The sequence below is a fragment of the Ptychodera flava genome, chromosome 13 (genome assembly GCF_041260155.1).
Source record: "Ptychodera flava strain L36383 chromosome 13, AS_Pfla_20210202, whole genome shotgun sequence".
Lineage (NCBI taxonomy): Eukaryota > Metazoa > Hemichordata > Enteropneusta > Ptychoderidae > Ptychodera > Ptychodera flava.
In genome coordinates, this window is record NC_091940.1 from 35683331 (window position 1) to 35701500 (window position 18170).

At 36.5% G+C, this 18170-nt stretch overlaps 1 protein-coding gene across 1 annotated transcript in view; it reads left to right on the top strand.

The window, feature by feature from the left end:
• Positions 1-8259, top strand: part of LOC139148296 (guanine nucleotide-binding protein G(s) subunit alpha-like) — a 47508-nt gene extending 39249 nt beyond the window's left edge. The window contains exons 7-12 of the mRNA XM_070719659.1: positions 2420-2493; positions 3197-3255; positions 3451-3571; positions 4205-4335; positions 5341-5408; positions 6891-8259. Of these exons, the coding sequence (XP_070575760.1) occupies positions 2420-2493; positions 3197-3255; positions 3451-3571; positions 4205-4335; positions 5341-5408; positions 6891-7037 (600 nt within the window). The 3' untranslated portion in view covers positions 7038-8259. The remainder of the gene's footprint in view (positions 1-2419; positions 2494-3196; positions 3256-3450; positions 3572-4204; positions 4336-5340; positions 5409-6890) is intronic.
• Positions 8260-18170: the final 9911 nt, after the last annotated feature.

Below are 18170 nucleotides of genomic sequence, written 5' to 3' on the forward strand. Positions count from 1 at the left end.
AATGGGAAAACCAGGAGCTATGTTATCTCCATTGAGTTTTCCGCATATTCCAGGAAAATCATGTCCAGGAATCAAGATTGTACAATCCTTTCATAATGTTGATTTATGTCATACTTTCATGTTCTGCTTTCTCAGTTGCTTTTCATAGCTTAAAAAGAGAGCAAGCATGTGTAAGACAGTCTTGTAACAAGTCTGTGGATCCCACAGGAAGTGATATGACTTTATGAAATGTGGGAATGAGGAGGGAGACAGTGAGTCATTCAACTTCAGACAGTTTCCAGGGATTTAGGAGTGGGGTTGGTGCGTTTGAATGTGAAACGAGTCCATGAAAGTAGTTCACATGGAAAAGTACAGGCAACCCTTACACAGGGACAGCCATCAGTCAGTGTCATTCTGTTTGTGTCATCTAAATACTGGTATAATTATAAAAGATAAATCATCATGCTCTGTCACCATGGTAACATGAGATTCAATGAATTACGTGCTCCAATCAAGTATCTCCATCTAACACTGACAAGAGTAATTAATCTTTGCTTGGCTGCATCTACATGCTATAAGACTGGATTCTGTCAATATTGGTAACATCAGCAGAGTGGTACCTCGCAAGTTCAACGTTAAGGTCATTTTATGTGCCAGCAGTTTTTCATAAGAAGAGAGGCAAGTTCAACCGTACTTACATCAATGTTCTGGTGGGCGTTGATGACATTTGTTAACAACTTTGAGAGCATCATAAGCACAAAATGAGGCACCACATGGTATCACAGATACCTGCATGGATTTATGTACTCCCTTATGTGTACCTTAGTGTTGAGCAAATCATCTTCCATAAGCCCACAGGTTAGTTGTTCAAAAGATCACTAGCCTAGCCTCAGTTTCCACTAGACCACTAGTTTAACATGTTAGTGACCAGCTGAATAATTCACTTGTGTGGTGAGTTAGTGAAAGCAAAAAAACAACGAAGTCATAAAAACGACCAGCCCATATCCTTGGATTTGTGTGTGTGCTCATCCCTGCACCCCAGCATTCATCTTTAACTCCTGGGCAGTCAAGAATACAAGATGTTCCCAAAGGCCTTCATTGAAAGCTCCACAAGTTTATAGTCAGTCTGGTGTTGTAACAGTTCTACATATTTGACTGCAGACGTTATCATCAAAATAGTCATTTTATTTGTTCCGCTGGGGGAAATTTGCGTTTATGGCCATTTTACTGGGAATGTCTGGTTTTGTGTACAAACAATAAAAGTTTTACAATGACAGTCAACACAAAACCAGGAGACGTGTCTGTGGGTTTTCTTTTTGATGTTGTTGCATTTTTAGTGGCAGTTTTTTTGTCAAGAGAGTAATCAAACTGATTGTCACAGGCCAAAAGTTGCCAACTCATGCCTGACATCAAAGGCAGTGTACAATCTATGTGATACTATGCTTGACCACATGGTTGGACACTCATATACACCTATGCACCTTACAAAAGTTTAAAAAAAAATGTTTGAAAGCAGTAGAACCGATTCAACTACATATCAAAAGGTATAAAATGGACGCCGATCAGACTAGTTTTGCCTGATAGAGGCAATCTAAGAAGCAGTAGAGATCTTTGAATATTGAAGCCCTGGTTGGGCTGTTTCCTTCTTCAAAATAAAAAGAAATAGGTAAAGTCCTGTTACTCTTGAAGGAGTGGGGTGTTATATTACGCAGACATGCAACATTATAAAGGAGTGAGGGGTTATATTACATAGACATGCAATATTACGCAATCTGAAGGGTCTGTGTAGTACACCTACACATCACAGTGGGATAGTCAGTGTCATTGACCTCGTGGTTTACTTGCTTGGAAGAGTGTCTAGATTGGCAAATAAGGAAATAAAGTAGATCGGAAAGGAATATAAATGGACCTGAAATGATGCCCTGTGCATCAAAAGAAACATACTTTTAATAATGGTTACCTTAGTTCAATGAATGAGGAGTTGGTCAGCAATGCAAAGAAATTGACATCAAGGATGTCATGAACACTAGCTAACATACCCAGAAAAGAAATGCTCTCACATAGACATGGCAGCATAAGCTGCTTCATCGGCACTGACAACCTAACAGTAAAGATGCTATCAGTCAAAATGACTAAACTCTATAGAAAGTCAGCTGACGAGTGTAGTCATGGTTCTTGCGCATGTGAGCAAAACCAACAATTAATACCATAATCAGTGTTGTTACTAAATACATGTAGACTTTGATCACTATCAACTTTCACTTTTCTGAAAAAGTTAAACCATATTTTCCAATTTGTAGACCTGAGAAAATTTTGAACCCTTTTGGTGTATGTAAAAATCTCATCTGATCACATCGGTTTCTGTTTTCAATGGATTTCAAGATGTAATGTGTAATCTTCTACATTAAGTGACCACTTTCTTATTTTCTTTATCTTACAGGATATACTACGGTGTCGAGTCTTAACATCAGGTATCTTTGAAACAAGGTTTCAAGTTGATAAAGTAAACTTTCAGTAAGTACTTTCAACAAGGAAGTAGACATCATGCCTTCATTATGTTGATTCCTACTGTTGAAATCCACCAGAGGTGGCACTCGTTTGATGGTTCTTGCCAAAAAATATGAGTGCATTATATTAACTGTACAGTGTAGCAGTGATACACGTCTCTGCTATGTGAAGTTAGAAGTATACTTTTTAGTGAAAGTGTAGAGTGGATATACATGGCCATTTGTCTCAAAATCAATTTGTTTGAATTACTTACCTTTGGCTCAAAAAACATGCAACACTGAGTCTGAAATTTAAAAAAAAAATTGATCCTGCAACCAAGATCTGATGAATGGCAACGTGGCATTATGAACCCTTTCAATTCCATGGTTTGGCCCTAAATCCATTGTTGTCAGTGGTGATTGTGGACCTGTTTACAGGGAATCGGGGTGAACAGGTTGAAGAAATATTATTGCTTTTAGCTATACCCATCATTTTATGCTAGATGTCAAGTTCATCATATGTGCGACCCCCACCCCAACAGATGAAAACCTTTGTACTTGTAATTCATAAATCCAAGAACAGTGAGAATTATAGTTTTGAGTCAACTTTAAAACTACGCTAAGTGGTTTTTCCCACATTTTTCTGTTGTATTTGAATTCACAGTCCATCTTTTTCAGATTTTACTGTACAAGAGTGATTAAAACTACTCTTTTTTTATCATTCCTCACAGCATGTTTGATGTAGGTGGCCAAAGAGATGAAAGGCGGAAGTGGATTCAGTGTTTTAATGGTAAGTTTTTGTCCCTCATTTTCCATCTTTTCTACCCTCCTGCCAATATAAATGGTACAGCCCAGTTTCCTACTTATGGTGTGTCGGGCCATCACACTAGGACTTCAGGGGCAACAGGGTCTATCAATGACACTGCCGATTGTGTTCAACGTGATTTGCCTTATTAATTAATGTTCTGGATCTTGACTCCTTCAGATGTGACGGCTATTATTTTTGTGGTGGCATGCAGTGGTTACAATCTGGTGTTGCGAGAAGACCCCAGTCAAAATAGGCTCAGAGAATCTTTGGAATTGTTTAAAAGTATCTGGAATAACAGGTAAGTGTCAAATAAGATGGAGAAAACAAGTGAAAGTACAGAGAGGGGTGTGTATGTGTGGAAGAGAGGGGGAAAATTGGGAGGGAGAGGGGAGAGTAGAATAGATTGGTGTGTTTGTGTTTGAGTTGGGGGAGGGATGGCAACAGAGGACTGTGAGAGGAAACTTAAACTGAAAGAGTGCTCTGACAGCATCGACATAATCAAATGAGCAGGAAATTGTTTAACCTGTTCACCCCTAATTCTCTGTGAACAAGTCCAAATCAACTTTAATAACATTGGGTTTAGGCCAAACCATAGTGGCGAAAGGGTGAAAAAAAACGCTGAAAGTTAAAGACTGGCGGTATTTCAGTGGAATTTTACCAACAACAAATTTATGATCTGATGTTGTTCATACAAGGCTAGGCAAATTTGAAATTGATAGAAATATGCCAGATTTCTATGACTTCCAGGAACTCTGTGACTTTGATTTTTCTTGCCCCATGTGAAGCTATGTCTGGAAATCTCTCAATTGCATCATATTATCAAGACTGCATACAGTGTATGTGAATTTGCCACTTGTTAAATGTGAGTGTGGTCCTATGGCTTCCGCCCTCTTAACCCACTTTCCGTGTCAACTTTTCTGTTTGTGTGCAGGTGGTTGAAAACAATCTCAGTGATTCTCTTCTTGAACAAACAAGATTTACTGGCAGAGAAAGTGAGGGCAGGAAAATCAAAAATTGAAGATTATTTCCAGGAATACGCCAAGTACACTATACCAGCAGACGGTAAGTCAGTGACTATCATTTCTTTCACCAATTTTTTTTCTTCGTTTGAGGAAGCTGAAGCCATCAGTACTGTCCACTTAAGGTAGAATACGCTGTGAATACAGCTTTTACGAAACCCTGAATTTCACAATATTTTTCCACTGATATTAAGGACTCATTTGGAAGCATGTTGAGTAAAAGCAATTTTCAGCTTCTTGTTTCATGAAGATCAGAAAAATGTAATTTTTTCCTACAGAGTAGACACTGTAGTTATCAAAGATCGGTAATTTGTTTCCCTAATTGTAAAATTTTTTTTTCTTGATTATTAAAGAGAATGATTTGAATTTTTCTCGGGGATTCTGTATTGTGGCATGTTTTACCGTAAGAGTAATCATTATATAAAGTTTGTCAAAATTTGTTCTAAAATAAACACCGGTACACTAAGCACTATTCAAAATCACCTGTTGAAGCTTGGTAAAACTTTTCAGGAGATGTAGTCTCTAGCTATTGATTTTGTCGTACACGGGCTATGTCCATAAGCCTAGATCATACCGTTAAATTATTTTAATCACCATAGGCTGTTATTCCTTGAACTGTACAAGGGGTTGAGTATGGGTGAAATTGCACATTTCCCAGTTCACACTTTGATCTTTGTTTGTAGCAAACTCGGCAGTCATGACACAAAAACACAATCAGATGACGCCAGTACTTGTAAGGGTGCAGCAGAAATACTCCAATAATCAGTAACCCAGCACTTGCACAACGCAATAACAGGAATGCTAGCACGGAATATAGGAACAGTAATATCTGCAGCACAGGGCTGTGATCAAAGATGCATAGACAACATCAACGGTCACATTTTGCCGTATATTGAACTTTGGTGTTTACAATCACACATGATATGAGGCAGGTGATGCTGGGGTCACTGTGCGGGTCTTTGTTTACAAGCAAAGCGAACACCCAGTGGATGACATCAGCAGTATCTGATATTGATGTGAGTTTCTCGGTCTTCTTTCTAATCTGCAGCAACAATTGAACCAGGGGACGACGAGCAGGTAACCAGGGCAAAGTATTTTATCAGAGATGAATTCTTGGTAAGTGGCTGAGGAGTTCCCACCGAATGATGTTTTGCTGATTAGGGATGGAATGCGTCAAAGGCTACACTTGTAGAGATACACACACTGGCCTACTTTCGTTATTTACTGCAATCAAGTGAAACTGTACATGTATGGGTGAGGGCCCTCCTTACTGTGAAACAAACACACCCAGTATGAGATGTAAATCAAAACATGGTCGATCATAACAACTAGAGTATGATGCATTAAAGTGCCACTAGCGGTAACTTCTGATGATTTTTTTGCTATTTTTGTCTTGTAGGTCAATAGGTTAAGCCTGGAATTTGAATTGACCACAGTACAGACAAACTTATTTGCATAGAAATATACATGCATAGAAATACATGCATGTACCACCATCACATGATCCTTTTCGCATACTTGATCTGTAGAACACATCATATCCGTTTTATTCCAGAGGAGAACCATTGCAAGTTTTTGTTCTACTCCCAAAAGCATCTTCAAACACATACTGTTTAGCTTGCCAACATGGCCTCTATATGTGTACATGCACTGTTATCATTTACATTTTCTAGTACGGACCCGAATTCCCATGTTAAAAGTAACAATGCAGTTTATACGTGTGCAGACTGAGTTGACAAGCTGAATACTGTTGATCTCAACATGCTTTTGGGAGTGGACAATAAAAACGGAAATAGCGAAAAATCATCCAAAGACTTACAGCTACACTGGCCCTTCAATAAGATACATTAGTAAAACAAACATGCATGTACAAATATTTGCACACATACACAACTATACACCCACCACAAATAGCTTTTCACATGTGTATGAACACGCATGCTCACCTCTTCAAGTGCATGTATATACATAAATACATACATACATATGTATATGCACAGGTACATACATACATACAAACATAATACAAACACACATACATGCATGCATACACACACGCACACACACACACATACATACATACATACATACATACATACATACATACATACATATTGTATGTTCAGGATGTTAAGAATGTATTTGAACTTTGCTAACATTTTTCAAGGTGTTGCTCAATGTACAATTTACATGCACACATAAATACACAAAGTCACTAAATAGTTATTGAGGCACAAGTGTATGGTTACTTCCTCCCTCTCAATGATAAACAAACCGGAATCATCAAAACGATATGGTCTGGATTTGCTCCTGTTTTTGTTGGACTGCCTTTTACAGCATATTTAGAGAGGCAATCATGGACTTGAAAGATCCTCAACTTGAACTAAACTCTGTACTTTGAACTCATACAAGGTGCACCATGTGAGTGCAACTTCACAAATATCAGCAAAATCTTTGCCTGAAACTTCTGACCACATTGTATTCTTTCACAAATGATTAGTTGGTCATTCAGAAACTACTGCCACATGATGACAATAGTGGAAGAAATTTTTCTAATCATTTTGCTTTATTTTTTTTATCTTTTTTTTGACCCCACAGCGGATAAGTACAGCAAGCGGTGATGGCAGGCATTACTGCTACCCACACTTTACATGTGCAGTAGATACAGAGAACATCAGAAGAGTCTTCAACGACTGCCGTGACATCATCCAAAGAATGCATCTCAGGCAATATGAATTGTTGTGATATTAGCCAACATTTAACCAACGTAGGAGGACATTCTTAACCTCACATTCATACTTGAATGTTGCAGCTCTTAACACTGTGGCTTTACTCAGTCTGATTGGAAACTGTAAAAAAAAGGCCACACCACTTGAAGAGCTTTATTGTGTACAAAGTTGAAACTTTGTGATATAAAAACCACAAAACCAAGGGGAACAAAATTTTAAAAAAAGATGATGCGTAGGACAAAAAAACAAAAACCAGCAGTTAAGAATTTACACAGGGAATTTCACAAACTCAACCTCTGTTTGAAAGAAACTTTACAAAAGACAAACAATTCCCCACTTTAACCATAAGTGTGGCTTTCACTACACATCTTGCATGCACATCCAGTCGGGTTCTTAACCCAACAGGAAGAAGGTTTAAAAAAATTTAAAAAAAAAGAAAAAAATAACCAGTCTTGTAAGAAAAAAAAATCCAAAATTCCAAGTAGATGAAAAACTGCTTTCTAAAAAGGCAGACTTTTTTTTTCATAAGGTATGTAGGATCTTTTTTCTGTGGATATAGATAATGTATGTGATGATTGCGTGATTCAATGACGAATGATGCGGTGTCCTTTCTGTTGTGAGCAAGAAAATAACAAACAAACAACTTGATGGCATTTTTCCATGGCTATCCCCTTGCAATTTCTTCACTTGGTTTTCTGTCAAATTTGCCACAGAGAGACAGAACAAATTGAAAAAAAGAAACAAAAAAAACCACCCAACAACAGAGTATATTAGCCACATTTAAGGCTGATAGCCCATTTTTTTTTTCTCAAATATGGAAATGAAAACAGCACAGATCGGCATAATTCCCTTAAGACTAAAAGGAGTTCTGGTTCAATGTTTTTTGCAATTAAATTAGGTTTATAAAAAGGTAACATACTTAAAAAAATATGTATTGTAATTTAAACAAAAAATGTTTTAAAGGTAGGTTTTAACAAAATTAGGTTACCCTGACCCACGACCCCGATTTATTAATGATGATAATATTATTGTTATTATATTATATAAAGCCAGACTTTTGCTGTCTATTTTCCTTAGCTTTGCTGAAGTCTCGTCAATACCTTTACAATGCAACAGTGTGGTACATTGTTAGCAGCCTCTTGTATCTATGACTGTTTTTTCCTGAAATACCGTTTTCATACCTGTATCTGTACTGTTGATATTTGATAGATTAAAAAAAAATAGTGGAATTTTTCATATCTTTTGAACAATAATTTTTTTTCCTTTTCTGTAGGTTGCAGGCTGTGTCCTCTGTAACACTTTCTTAAAAAGCAAACAAAAGTTGTATCATAGCATATGTTGTTTTAAAAACACATTTTTTTGTTATTTTACATGTGAATATCTGTAGCTGTTCCTTCTAGTGGAGACACTCCCCAGTCAGATCCCAGTTTTGGACCCCTGCCAAGTCAGCTATGAAAAAAATAAATATAAAACTACACATGTACTTAGAAGTCCATTTCCTAAAGGAAAAAAAGAGAAAAATCAAGAACACATATCAAGGTCAAAGGGCAACTGTCAAAGGTCAAAGCTCAAGAAAAACTTTTTTTTTCTTAATGAAAGAGGAAAAAACTGCAGCAGCAGAAATGGAAATTTCCACTTGGCAGGTTTATTGTGTTGGGACTAATAATGTTTTGGTCCAAGCAATAAGCATCTGTCTCTTATGTTGTGGCGTGAGTGTGCATCCCACACCGTTGAAAACTTAAACACATCTGACAGACAGACATGAAATATTTATTCAGTGAAAGCCTCCCCTCCCTTCTGTTTATATTACATAGAGATGAAAGAAAGAGAGAGAGAGAGAGAGGTTCTACAATGGAGTTGTACATGTATTTTATTTGACTATCGTATAACAATGTTAGTGATTTCAAAAATTCTTTAATGATAAGTTAAGCTTGCATACTGTGCTCTGCTCAAATCAAAGTTAGTTCAGTGGTTACACATCAAATTTTTTGTAGTTTTATTACCATAATATTATTGTTATTACCATTGTTATTATTATTCTGAAGGTTGTGAGCCCGTGGGACCATGCCCTTTAAATTAAAAAAGTTTCAAAAAAAAGAAAAAAAGAACCACCCACACACTGGCACATGGTAATGTTTTTAAAAGTATTTTTTTTTGTGCAATTGACTGTGGATAAACAGCGGGCAGCAGTTCTACATCTGAAAGCATCTGAAAGCGAAACACTTGGTTTCTCCTTTCACTCTATGAGTTTGCCCAAGTCATCGGCATCTGTATTGCCTTGACGGAACTAGGCTTAGTATGCTGCCCTCAGTTGTAGTTCACAATATTTACAAAATTGATAGACCTAGCAACTTTTTTTTAAAAACAATGTCCATGCTGTTGCTGATAGTGAGTTGTCACCCCAACTGTAATGACCATGGCTTTGACATGTCATCTGAACAAAAAAAATTAAAATTTGAAAAAAAATTGAAAAGAAAAAATCAGATCTTAAAAGCCAGGACACAGTGTTGAAATTTTTTTATTGGGAAATATTCTTGTCAAATACGTGATGAAAAGGATAAAAATATTGTTGGGATTTAGATTTGGATTAGTGACACATAACACATGTATACCGTGTACGCACAATACAGTATATACATTTTCTAGGGCATACGTCGACTGTGTAATATCTGAAATAATGCCAAACAGTACACAAAAGTAGCTAGTGATTTTCTGTTGTCAAAGATGACAAGGGGAAAATTTGCGCTAAGTCATAGCATGCAGCATTGATTTGTAGAGAACTGTTTGAAACTTTTGATGAATACAGAGTGGGTCAGTCAAATCAAGATAAGAAATCATGATTCACAGTGTTTTTTTTCTGAGATTTCTCAAAACACTTTTATGTAATTTCGGTCCTGATCTGCGAAATCAGTCATTTGTTTGGAGGCAGCAAATTTTCATTTGTGACCTCCAAGAACAAAAGAAACACCAGGGACCAAAATGATAATGTCACCATTTTACGGCCAGTGCTATACACAAACTACATCATAAGTCTACTGAAAACATTGTAGCTTTCTTTACAAAAATGATTGATGTTTTCTTGGCTGTAGCAGTACCCTGTTCAGCAATGCAGTACAATTTTCTCATGGACCAGAACAGAACACAGTCAGTTTTAGGCCACCAAACATAAGGTTGACAGACATTCACTGTATGAAAATTCATTTGAGCAAAACACGCATTGGTATTTCAAAGTGAACTTAGGAAGTAACGAGCCATATGAGAAGAAGTTATCACTTTAAAATTGCAAAGTTGTTTAAAGAAAATTGCTAGGTTGCTCTATCAACAGCATGGGCATTGTAAGCAGTGTATTACCTATGTTTTCTTGGCCTTGTTTTCATACACCTGGCAAAGATGGGGTAAGTCTTTGCACAGTCATTGAAATGTGGGCACTGTACTAGCTTTGCTCTTGAGACACCACTTTCCTATCTGTTAGCTCTGCAGTGAAAAAAAAAGGACAAAGAAGTTCTTTCATATTTTTTTTCCAATTCTTATATATGTATTTGAAACCAAGAGAAAGAAAATTACACAGACAAAAAATCATAAGGAAGAAGCAGGCTAGCAGACACCATCTGATGGACGATAGGGCAGAAAAGACCGGTGGACATCAAGCTAAGCAGCCAAATAACCCACAGACCGTTAGCAGACAACTAGTGCTTGACAACACCATTGTTGACAAACAACAATTGCTGTAGAAAAACAAAAGAGATATGCTGCTATTTTTCCTCATTAAATATTAGATAGATTGCCATGGTCAACATAAACATTACATTTCTGTCTCTGGCCTCATTTATTTCTTATTGATGTTGATTGGATATCCCTCCTGACGCCATGGTTTGCTCTCGTACTGCATGATGAACTATGGAGTAGGCTTAGTCCATTTATGAGGGAAGGGGAGGAAGGGTCAAAAACAGTGGATGCCACACAGGTGTGCTCATGTATAAGAGAATATGTGGTGGATTCTTTCTGTGAGACTCACAATACCTACACTTCATACTGTTAGGGAGTCTCCCTCAAACCCTCTACACTGCGAAAACCTCAGCCATGAAGTCAGTGACTGTCTGAGTAGACCAACACCTTGAAGAAAGAATAGATCTCTGTATTGTTGAGATACTGATCTTGTCAAAAATTGGATGCACTGTGGTAGAGTGATGCGTAGGGTACAGTGTGTAGCAGTGTCATGTAGGTCATGCTATTTCGCCAGAGTTGAAATTTATGCTGCGGAGTATAGTAGGCTGACCAGTTGATACACTAAATTTACACTAAACAGTGGGTGCCCATGAGACCCGTTGACTGAATGTTATGTAAGTCTCCTAGCATACAGCAAAACAAACTCAGATTTATGAGCAGGTGTGAATACCTGCTGTCGCCTAAACTGGTTGAATTTCAGCATCATATGATAGTACAAGGTAAAATACTGTAGAGTCATTGAAATGTAAATGCAAAAGTGCCTGCATGCTGTTATTCTAACCTTGTGTTTAAGCCTTTGGGCGCCAAAGTCAATTTTTGTCACCCGTATAAATTATACCTCAGTCAATTTTTGTCAGATTTTTGCCAAAATTTTGATAAAAAACTGTGGCCAATGAAACGTTGTGTTCATTTGGTCCAAAATTATCAGAAAAATTACAGAAAAGTTCATAAAAATTGGTAAAATGTTGGACTAACATTTTGGTGGGAAAAAAAAAGCACTCAAAGGGTTAAACTCTAAACATTGAAATCCACATTACATAAAAAATCCAAAATGTAAGGGTAAATGTAGTTTCCCATGTCTTCTAACCTACAACCAGTCCAGTGTTTTGTATAACTATGTAGCAATGACTTTTTTTTGTTTTTCACATCAAAAACAGTTAATCCTGACTTGCATTTACTACAGCTGCAACACTGATATTACCATCCTACAAAAAGCTATCCTTCCTTTGCCAGTTGACTACCGTAGGGAAATTGTCAAAGGAATAAGGTGTTGACTGATTTCCAGTGATTCAGTGAGACGTTTCCATCATTTCTGTCAAAAAAACAAAACAGTCCATCACTGTTATTTCAGTCTTCAAACATGAGGAAACTGTGATGCAAAGTTAAACCACTTCGAAATTGTGCCAAGTTTTTTCAACAATCAGGGCAAAAGAACTCTGATACGTCCATGCTGCTGATTTGAAGATTAGCGGTTATAGCAAATAATTCCATCAGTGACCACAGTATGGGTAGAGCAAGTTGATATCCCACAAATTGGACTCAAAATTATCAAAGATAACACACCGAAGAGAATGGAGACCTGATGTTCAAAAGTTCAAAAGCTTCAAAAAGAACAGCTCAATTTGTTTAAAATACCAAACATTAAACAAAACCAAACATTAAACAAAACAGATCAATTTTTTCCCAGTCTTTGACATGATCTTCAATAACGGGTCATAGTGCATTTAGATGCTGGTTGCCAGAACAGCGCCCCCTACATCCTATTTACATAAATGTAGTGCAAGACAGGTGGTCTGACATGAGACCAGTTTGTTTGCCGACTTAGTTTGATGTTCATGAGTTTTGCTTGAATCTACAGAGGAAAAGAAGCTTTAAAAGCACTCATTGACGGGGAAACCTGAACTTTTGGGAAATGTAACATGTTCACATCAAAAGTTGTCTGGCTATATCTGAAAAATTGTTGCTGATATGGAGAATATTGAACCTAAGCTCTGCAGAGTAAGTCCTGATGTTTTCAAAACTTCCAACTGTTATCTGGACCATGAGGAGAAAAACACCTGTCAGCTGGTTTAAATTTCCGTCACAATACATGCTTGCAAAATACACCAAAGAGTTCACAGTAAACCAAAGACAAACCAAGATGCAGGTAGGTCACGCTGAGGCTAAAGCCCTCAAATGACATTTGCTTCTGTCAAAAAAACAAAGTAGTCAATGATCCCATCAGTTCAAGAAAACCTACTTTCCATTATTTATAATGTGAAGGGTAGGTATTTTCCAGTTATGAGATTGCCTTTATATTGCTGCCGACTATTTATACACAATGGTTATAATCTCAGACAATTATTTAAAAGTAAAGCCTCTTGATGAAATTTCAAATGGAGTGCATCTAGGTTGTTTGATGTGATGTATGGGGGAGGGAGGTCGTGTCTCATTTTTAACAGAATAGTCCTTTAATACAGAGATTAGGTTCACACATTTTGCATAAGTCGCAGAAAGAAATCTAAAACTTTGATATCAGGCTAAAATAACCCGGACTGACTTGACATTTAGTCTGGACATCAATTCATGGCCATAAAGATCTCGAGAGCAAACATCAGCTTGTGTACAAAATGGGATGGAACCTCCTTGTATCTGATGATCATTTCATCCATGGCTCAGATATGGCACATGAAATGAACAAGAGTGGTATACATTTGCAGATCTAAGCCTGATACAAAACCAACAGTCCCTCAGTTGAGGTAATTGGTGACGTTAACAAAATGATTGATTGAGTTGGTACATATCAGCATTCTAAGAACACCTGCAGTACAGGAGAAATTCAGCAACTCCTGGTGATGTTCACAATATGGTCTCCCATTTTCTGGAAACCCCATGATAATAGAAAGATTGCTCATTCTTTGTGCAGAAAAATGGACTAAAAGCAGCTAGAGTTGAAATTAAATACTATCACGTGTCATACCTAAAATCTAAATTTGGTTACTCTTCAACAATCATTTTGAGAGAAGATTTTTGAAGGGGTGCAAAGAATTCTCAAAATTTACATATGCTAACAAGTTTATGCTAATTCAAACAATTTTGAAGAAGGTATCCCCAGGATAGAACTGCAATTGCTGATATATGACACAAGGTATCTAAAAATGAGTAAGGGAACCCTTTGAAAGCTGTGTAACATTTTTAGCAGCTGTCACATCAGTAGTATAGTATCAGAGAAGAACATGTTTGATTAAGAGAAAAATGACCAGAAAAATTGGATGCACTAATTTATCATCATTTGAATACCTGAAGGAAATCCATCCCAGGAATCTACACGTACCAAAGATTGTTGGAAAAAAAGCAACATTAAGATTTGAAGTAAAATTTTTTTTAAAAATTACATGTGCAAATGTTATTCTTATTTAAACAAATCTGGATAAGGTATCCCTTGCAACCCTCTTGTCAAATTTGGAAGTTGCAAGAGATCTGTTGAATGAAATGAAAAAATACACCCTCAAGTGTGCATGTACAAATTTTAATATTATTTGAATAAATCTAAGACAGGTATTAAATCCCTAGGGACTCCATAAACAAAAATGGGCAGTTTCTGTGACAGAGAAGAAGAGTAAAGTTGACAGGCAATGATAGACATTCATCTGATGTAAAGCTCTGCATACATTTGAGTGTATTCAGTTTATTGGAAGAAAAACTTTGAAACAGAATTAAAAAAATGAAATGTCACCTCTTTTTCAATTCATGATTCACTCAACCTTTTTCCATATTCCATTACTAAAGACTGGTAGACAGCCAATACAATGATATTTTCCAGTTCTTTTTCAAAGTGAAGCTTAGATCTATGTTACTGCAGTCCACAGTGATACCTACCTGTATGGAGTGTCTATACTTTATTTAGATGACTGTAAACCCTGGAGGTTTTGAGAATGACGTTCTTCTAGGAAGATCCCTTGAGATTCCTTGACAAATAAATGTAGGGCTCAGTGACCATATGTGTGGCTTAATATCTGTCATCTAGTTTGATGGCACATATAAATATAGGTAAACCTGGCCAGTGATTATCAATTATTCAAAATTCTGGCAAATTTTTTTATTCTTTTTATAATGATGTTGAATACTTTACTCCTGAAAAAATTTCAATTCTGCTTTTGCATTTTATTTCACAATGACACTCATTTTTTAGGTTGAGGGCAAACATCGGTAAAATATGGCAGTGAACTCATGAGTTCAATGGTATGTTTGTTTTACATTGACTGCTCATTGAAAACCAATATGTACCGAAAAGCAAATTATGCATAAATGACACACAATCATTGTGTCCATTCCCAAAGGCTGTTTCATTTACTTCAAATCATTTTTGTTCAACAAGTAATAGGTTTTTGTGCAAATTCTTGGAAGTGGCTTTTGTACAAAAATTACAGTTAACCCCAATGGCAAAGGAAGTAGGTCACCTGTGTTGCTAGGTCGCACTTACTGCCCTATATTTATAGCCCCCTGTTGTGACCTTCTTTTTCTTGAGCAGGAACTGTAGGATTAAAGCATGTATATACGCTTTCTGGGGGTGACTTGTCCGTGTTTGTCTAAATGATGGTGTGTTGACCGGATACTTCTTGGAAAAATCTGTGATTGTTCAGATTTTTCAGAATGCTAACCACAAAAATAACGCCGACACAAATTATAGCCACACATCATCCCATTACGGGGATGAACTTCTATTTCAGATCTGCTCGTCAGATGTGCTACTCCAGGATTGGACCTTTCCTATATTCATCTAAATACCACCTGGGTAATATTTATACCCCAGAAGAATCTCCACTTCACAATACAGTACCTAATACTGGGAAAAGTTCTTTATATCATCTAGAAAGCTTTTTCTGAATAGTATATAATGTAGGGTGCTATGTAAGGTAGATGAAAAGCGGACAGTGGCTCATCGAAGAAAGCACTGGAAAAGGCTAGCTATATAATGTTTGGATTTATGTATTGTGTGACTTCATTTCAACCTTGAGTTTTGTCCTCATATATCTATGTGAACTTGATTTTTAAATAAGACTTACACATAATCAATACAGGAATGAAAAATATACTGACAGATAAATAAATAAATAAATAAGTAATAGATAAAAAATATTTATATATTAAAATTTTATTTTTATACCTTTATGTACCGTATATGATTAAATTTCTATGACAAATATCAATAAATTCATTAAAACCCACACCAGTAAAATAAGATGACATGAAACCATAATGAATCTTTGGTTTTCATTGGTTTATTTTGACATATGTTAATTCTGCTGTGAAACAAAATAATTGGATAAGATGGTATGGATAGCTGGTGCCTGTAGCACTTTGCCTGATTCAGGATAACTTTCATTTATCTTTGCTGCAGCAGTCGACTTGGAGATTGAACTTCTTGTTGACATTGAATTAAGCAGACGTTGTTGTGCTTCAGTGTAAGAGATTGTCTTGAATGTCTTTTTCTTGTAATTCCAGGAACTACAGTAGCTCGCAGATCTTATGAAACCAGGTTATGTTGTTGTCGAAATGCAACACAAAAGATTACGCTAACTTGTACAAAATCACTTTTGTTGAAGCAGTTGAGTATGAGAGTTAATGCATCACTGTAGAACACAGGGCCTATTATATATTAACCTTCATTATGAGAGTAATTGACTTTTCTTAGGGGGCCTTCCTGCAGCTTTGTGGAGCAACTGGGCCCCTTAGGATTATATCGATTTGTGAAGGATTTCGATGTGGACCCAGAATTCTTAGCTGCCAAATATTATACTTGCATGGATGAAACTGTAAACACATCCAACAAAGATAAGTTATTCCCGACAAATGTCTAAAAAGCATTTTTTCACAGGAATGTGGATAATAACATCTGACACAGTGGTTGTCATGGTTGTACAGTTCAGTGAACATCTGGTCAAATGTATTGTGAATCCTGTGCCAACCTGCAATGTGCTCTTTTTAGCAAGGTTTCTTTGACCCATTATTAGTAGAATTATAATCTTGCTTCTGTTTTCACGCAGGGTTGACAGAGACCTGAATTCAGTGTTCCAACTTCAAAAACCATGGCAACCATCTGTCTCGAAATGTCACATTTCGAGTATAAAAAAAAAGGCTTCGCTGAATATTCCTAATTGATTCTGTGAATCTGAAAATTAGTACGTGCATTGGATAAATTAAACCACAAAAAGCTGGTTCACAGAAATCTAATTTCTATAAGATATGAGCATGAATTAATATAGCAAATATCTTTCTGGGTCATCTATGATAATCACAGACCTAATCTACATTTGACATGCTAGTCGTTCCCCATAGACAGATGTTTGTGACCTAGAACCCTAAAGACTAATGCTACACTTGGTTTGTGTCATTGCTTAACAAGGTTTTGCTGTATGGATTGGAAGGTCAAGGCTCTACAATTTTTAGAAATAGACAAACTTCAGTGCAAGCCTGTCATGTTCCTAGGGATGTTAGTTGATGCTACATATCAATGAGACAGGATGCAGTTGATGCTACATGTATCATCTGTAACAATCAGCACATATAAATTAATAAAGCAACACATATGTAATGAAAAATTAGAATTCACACAGTGACATATTTGAATGATATTAACATGTTTCTGTCCCATGCGAAGTTTTCCTTTTTTAACACTCTTTGTTATCAACAATATTTTATTGTCGGTAGATCATACATCTTGAAACCCTTTATGTACTGCAGTTTCCATATTCAGAGATGCAACTTTGTTGATAAAAAAGGGATTTTTGTTTTGAAAAAAGAGGTTTATTGGCCTTTTGGGAAAGAACAAACCCTTTCCATGCAAAGTTTTGGTAGAGCTCTGATGTTTTCCAGGTAAAGTTGGACCTTTATACTGGGGAATGGGGGTGTAAGGTTGTAGGGGCAATCCAGTAACTTTAAATCATCCCTCTGGTACACAATGGAACTTCAGCTTTGAATCCTGAACACTTCAAAGTGCATCTACAGTGCTTGTCACAAAAATGAAACAAGGTCTGGTGGTGGTGTTCCAAGCAATTATTATCAGACCCGTTGGTAAAAATTTATCATCAAGGGTAAAACAAGTTATTAATTAGAATAGAGTTGTAACCTCTACACATGAACACTGGTGTAATTTAGCTCTTTTAAACAAATCCATAAAATGACACAAATAGCTCCTGCATTTTGCCAAATCATACTTTTTTCTCTTTGAAAATGTCAAAGGATTGCCGAAGGATGTCCTTGACTAATAACTCAGTAACATATCTATTTTGCTGCAACAATACTCACTTGATCTTCCAGTGCAGTTGAAACACAGGATTAAGATTAAAAATAGCACAAAGTCAAGCTGTCAAGTGTTTTGATTGGTATTTTGTAACAATCACACTGTCTCCTTCTTAGAGACAAGTACATCTAATATACTATG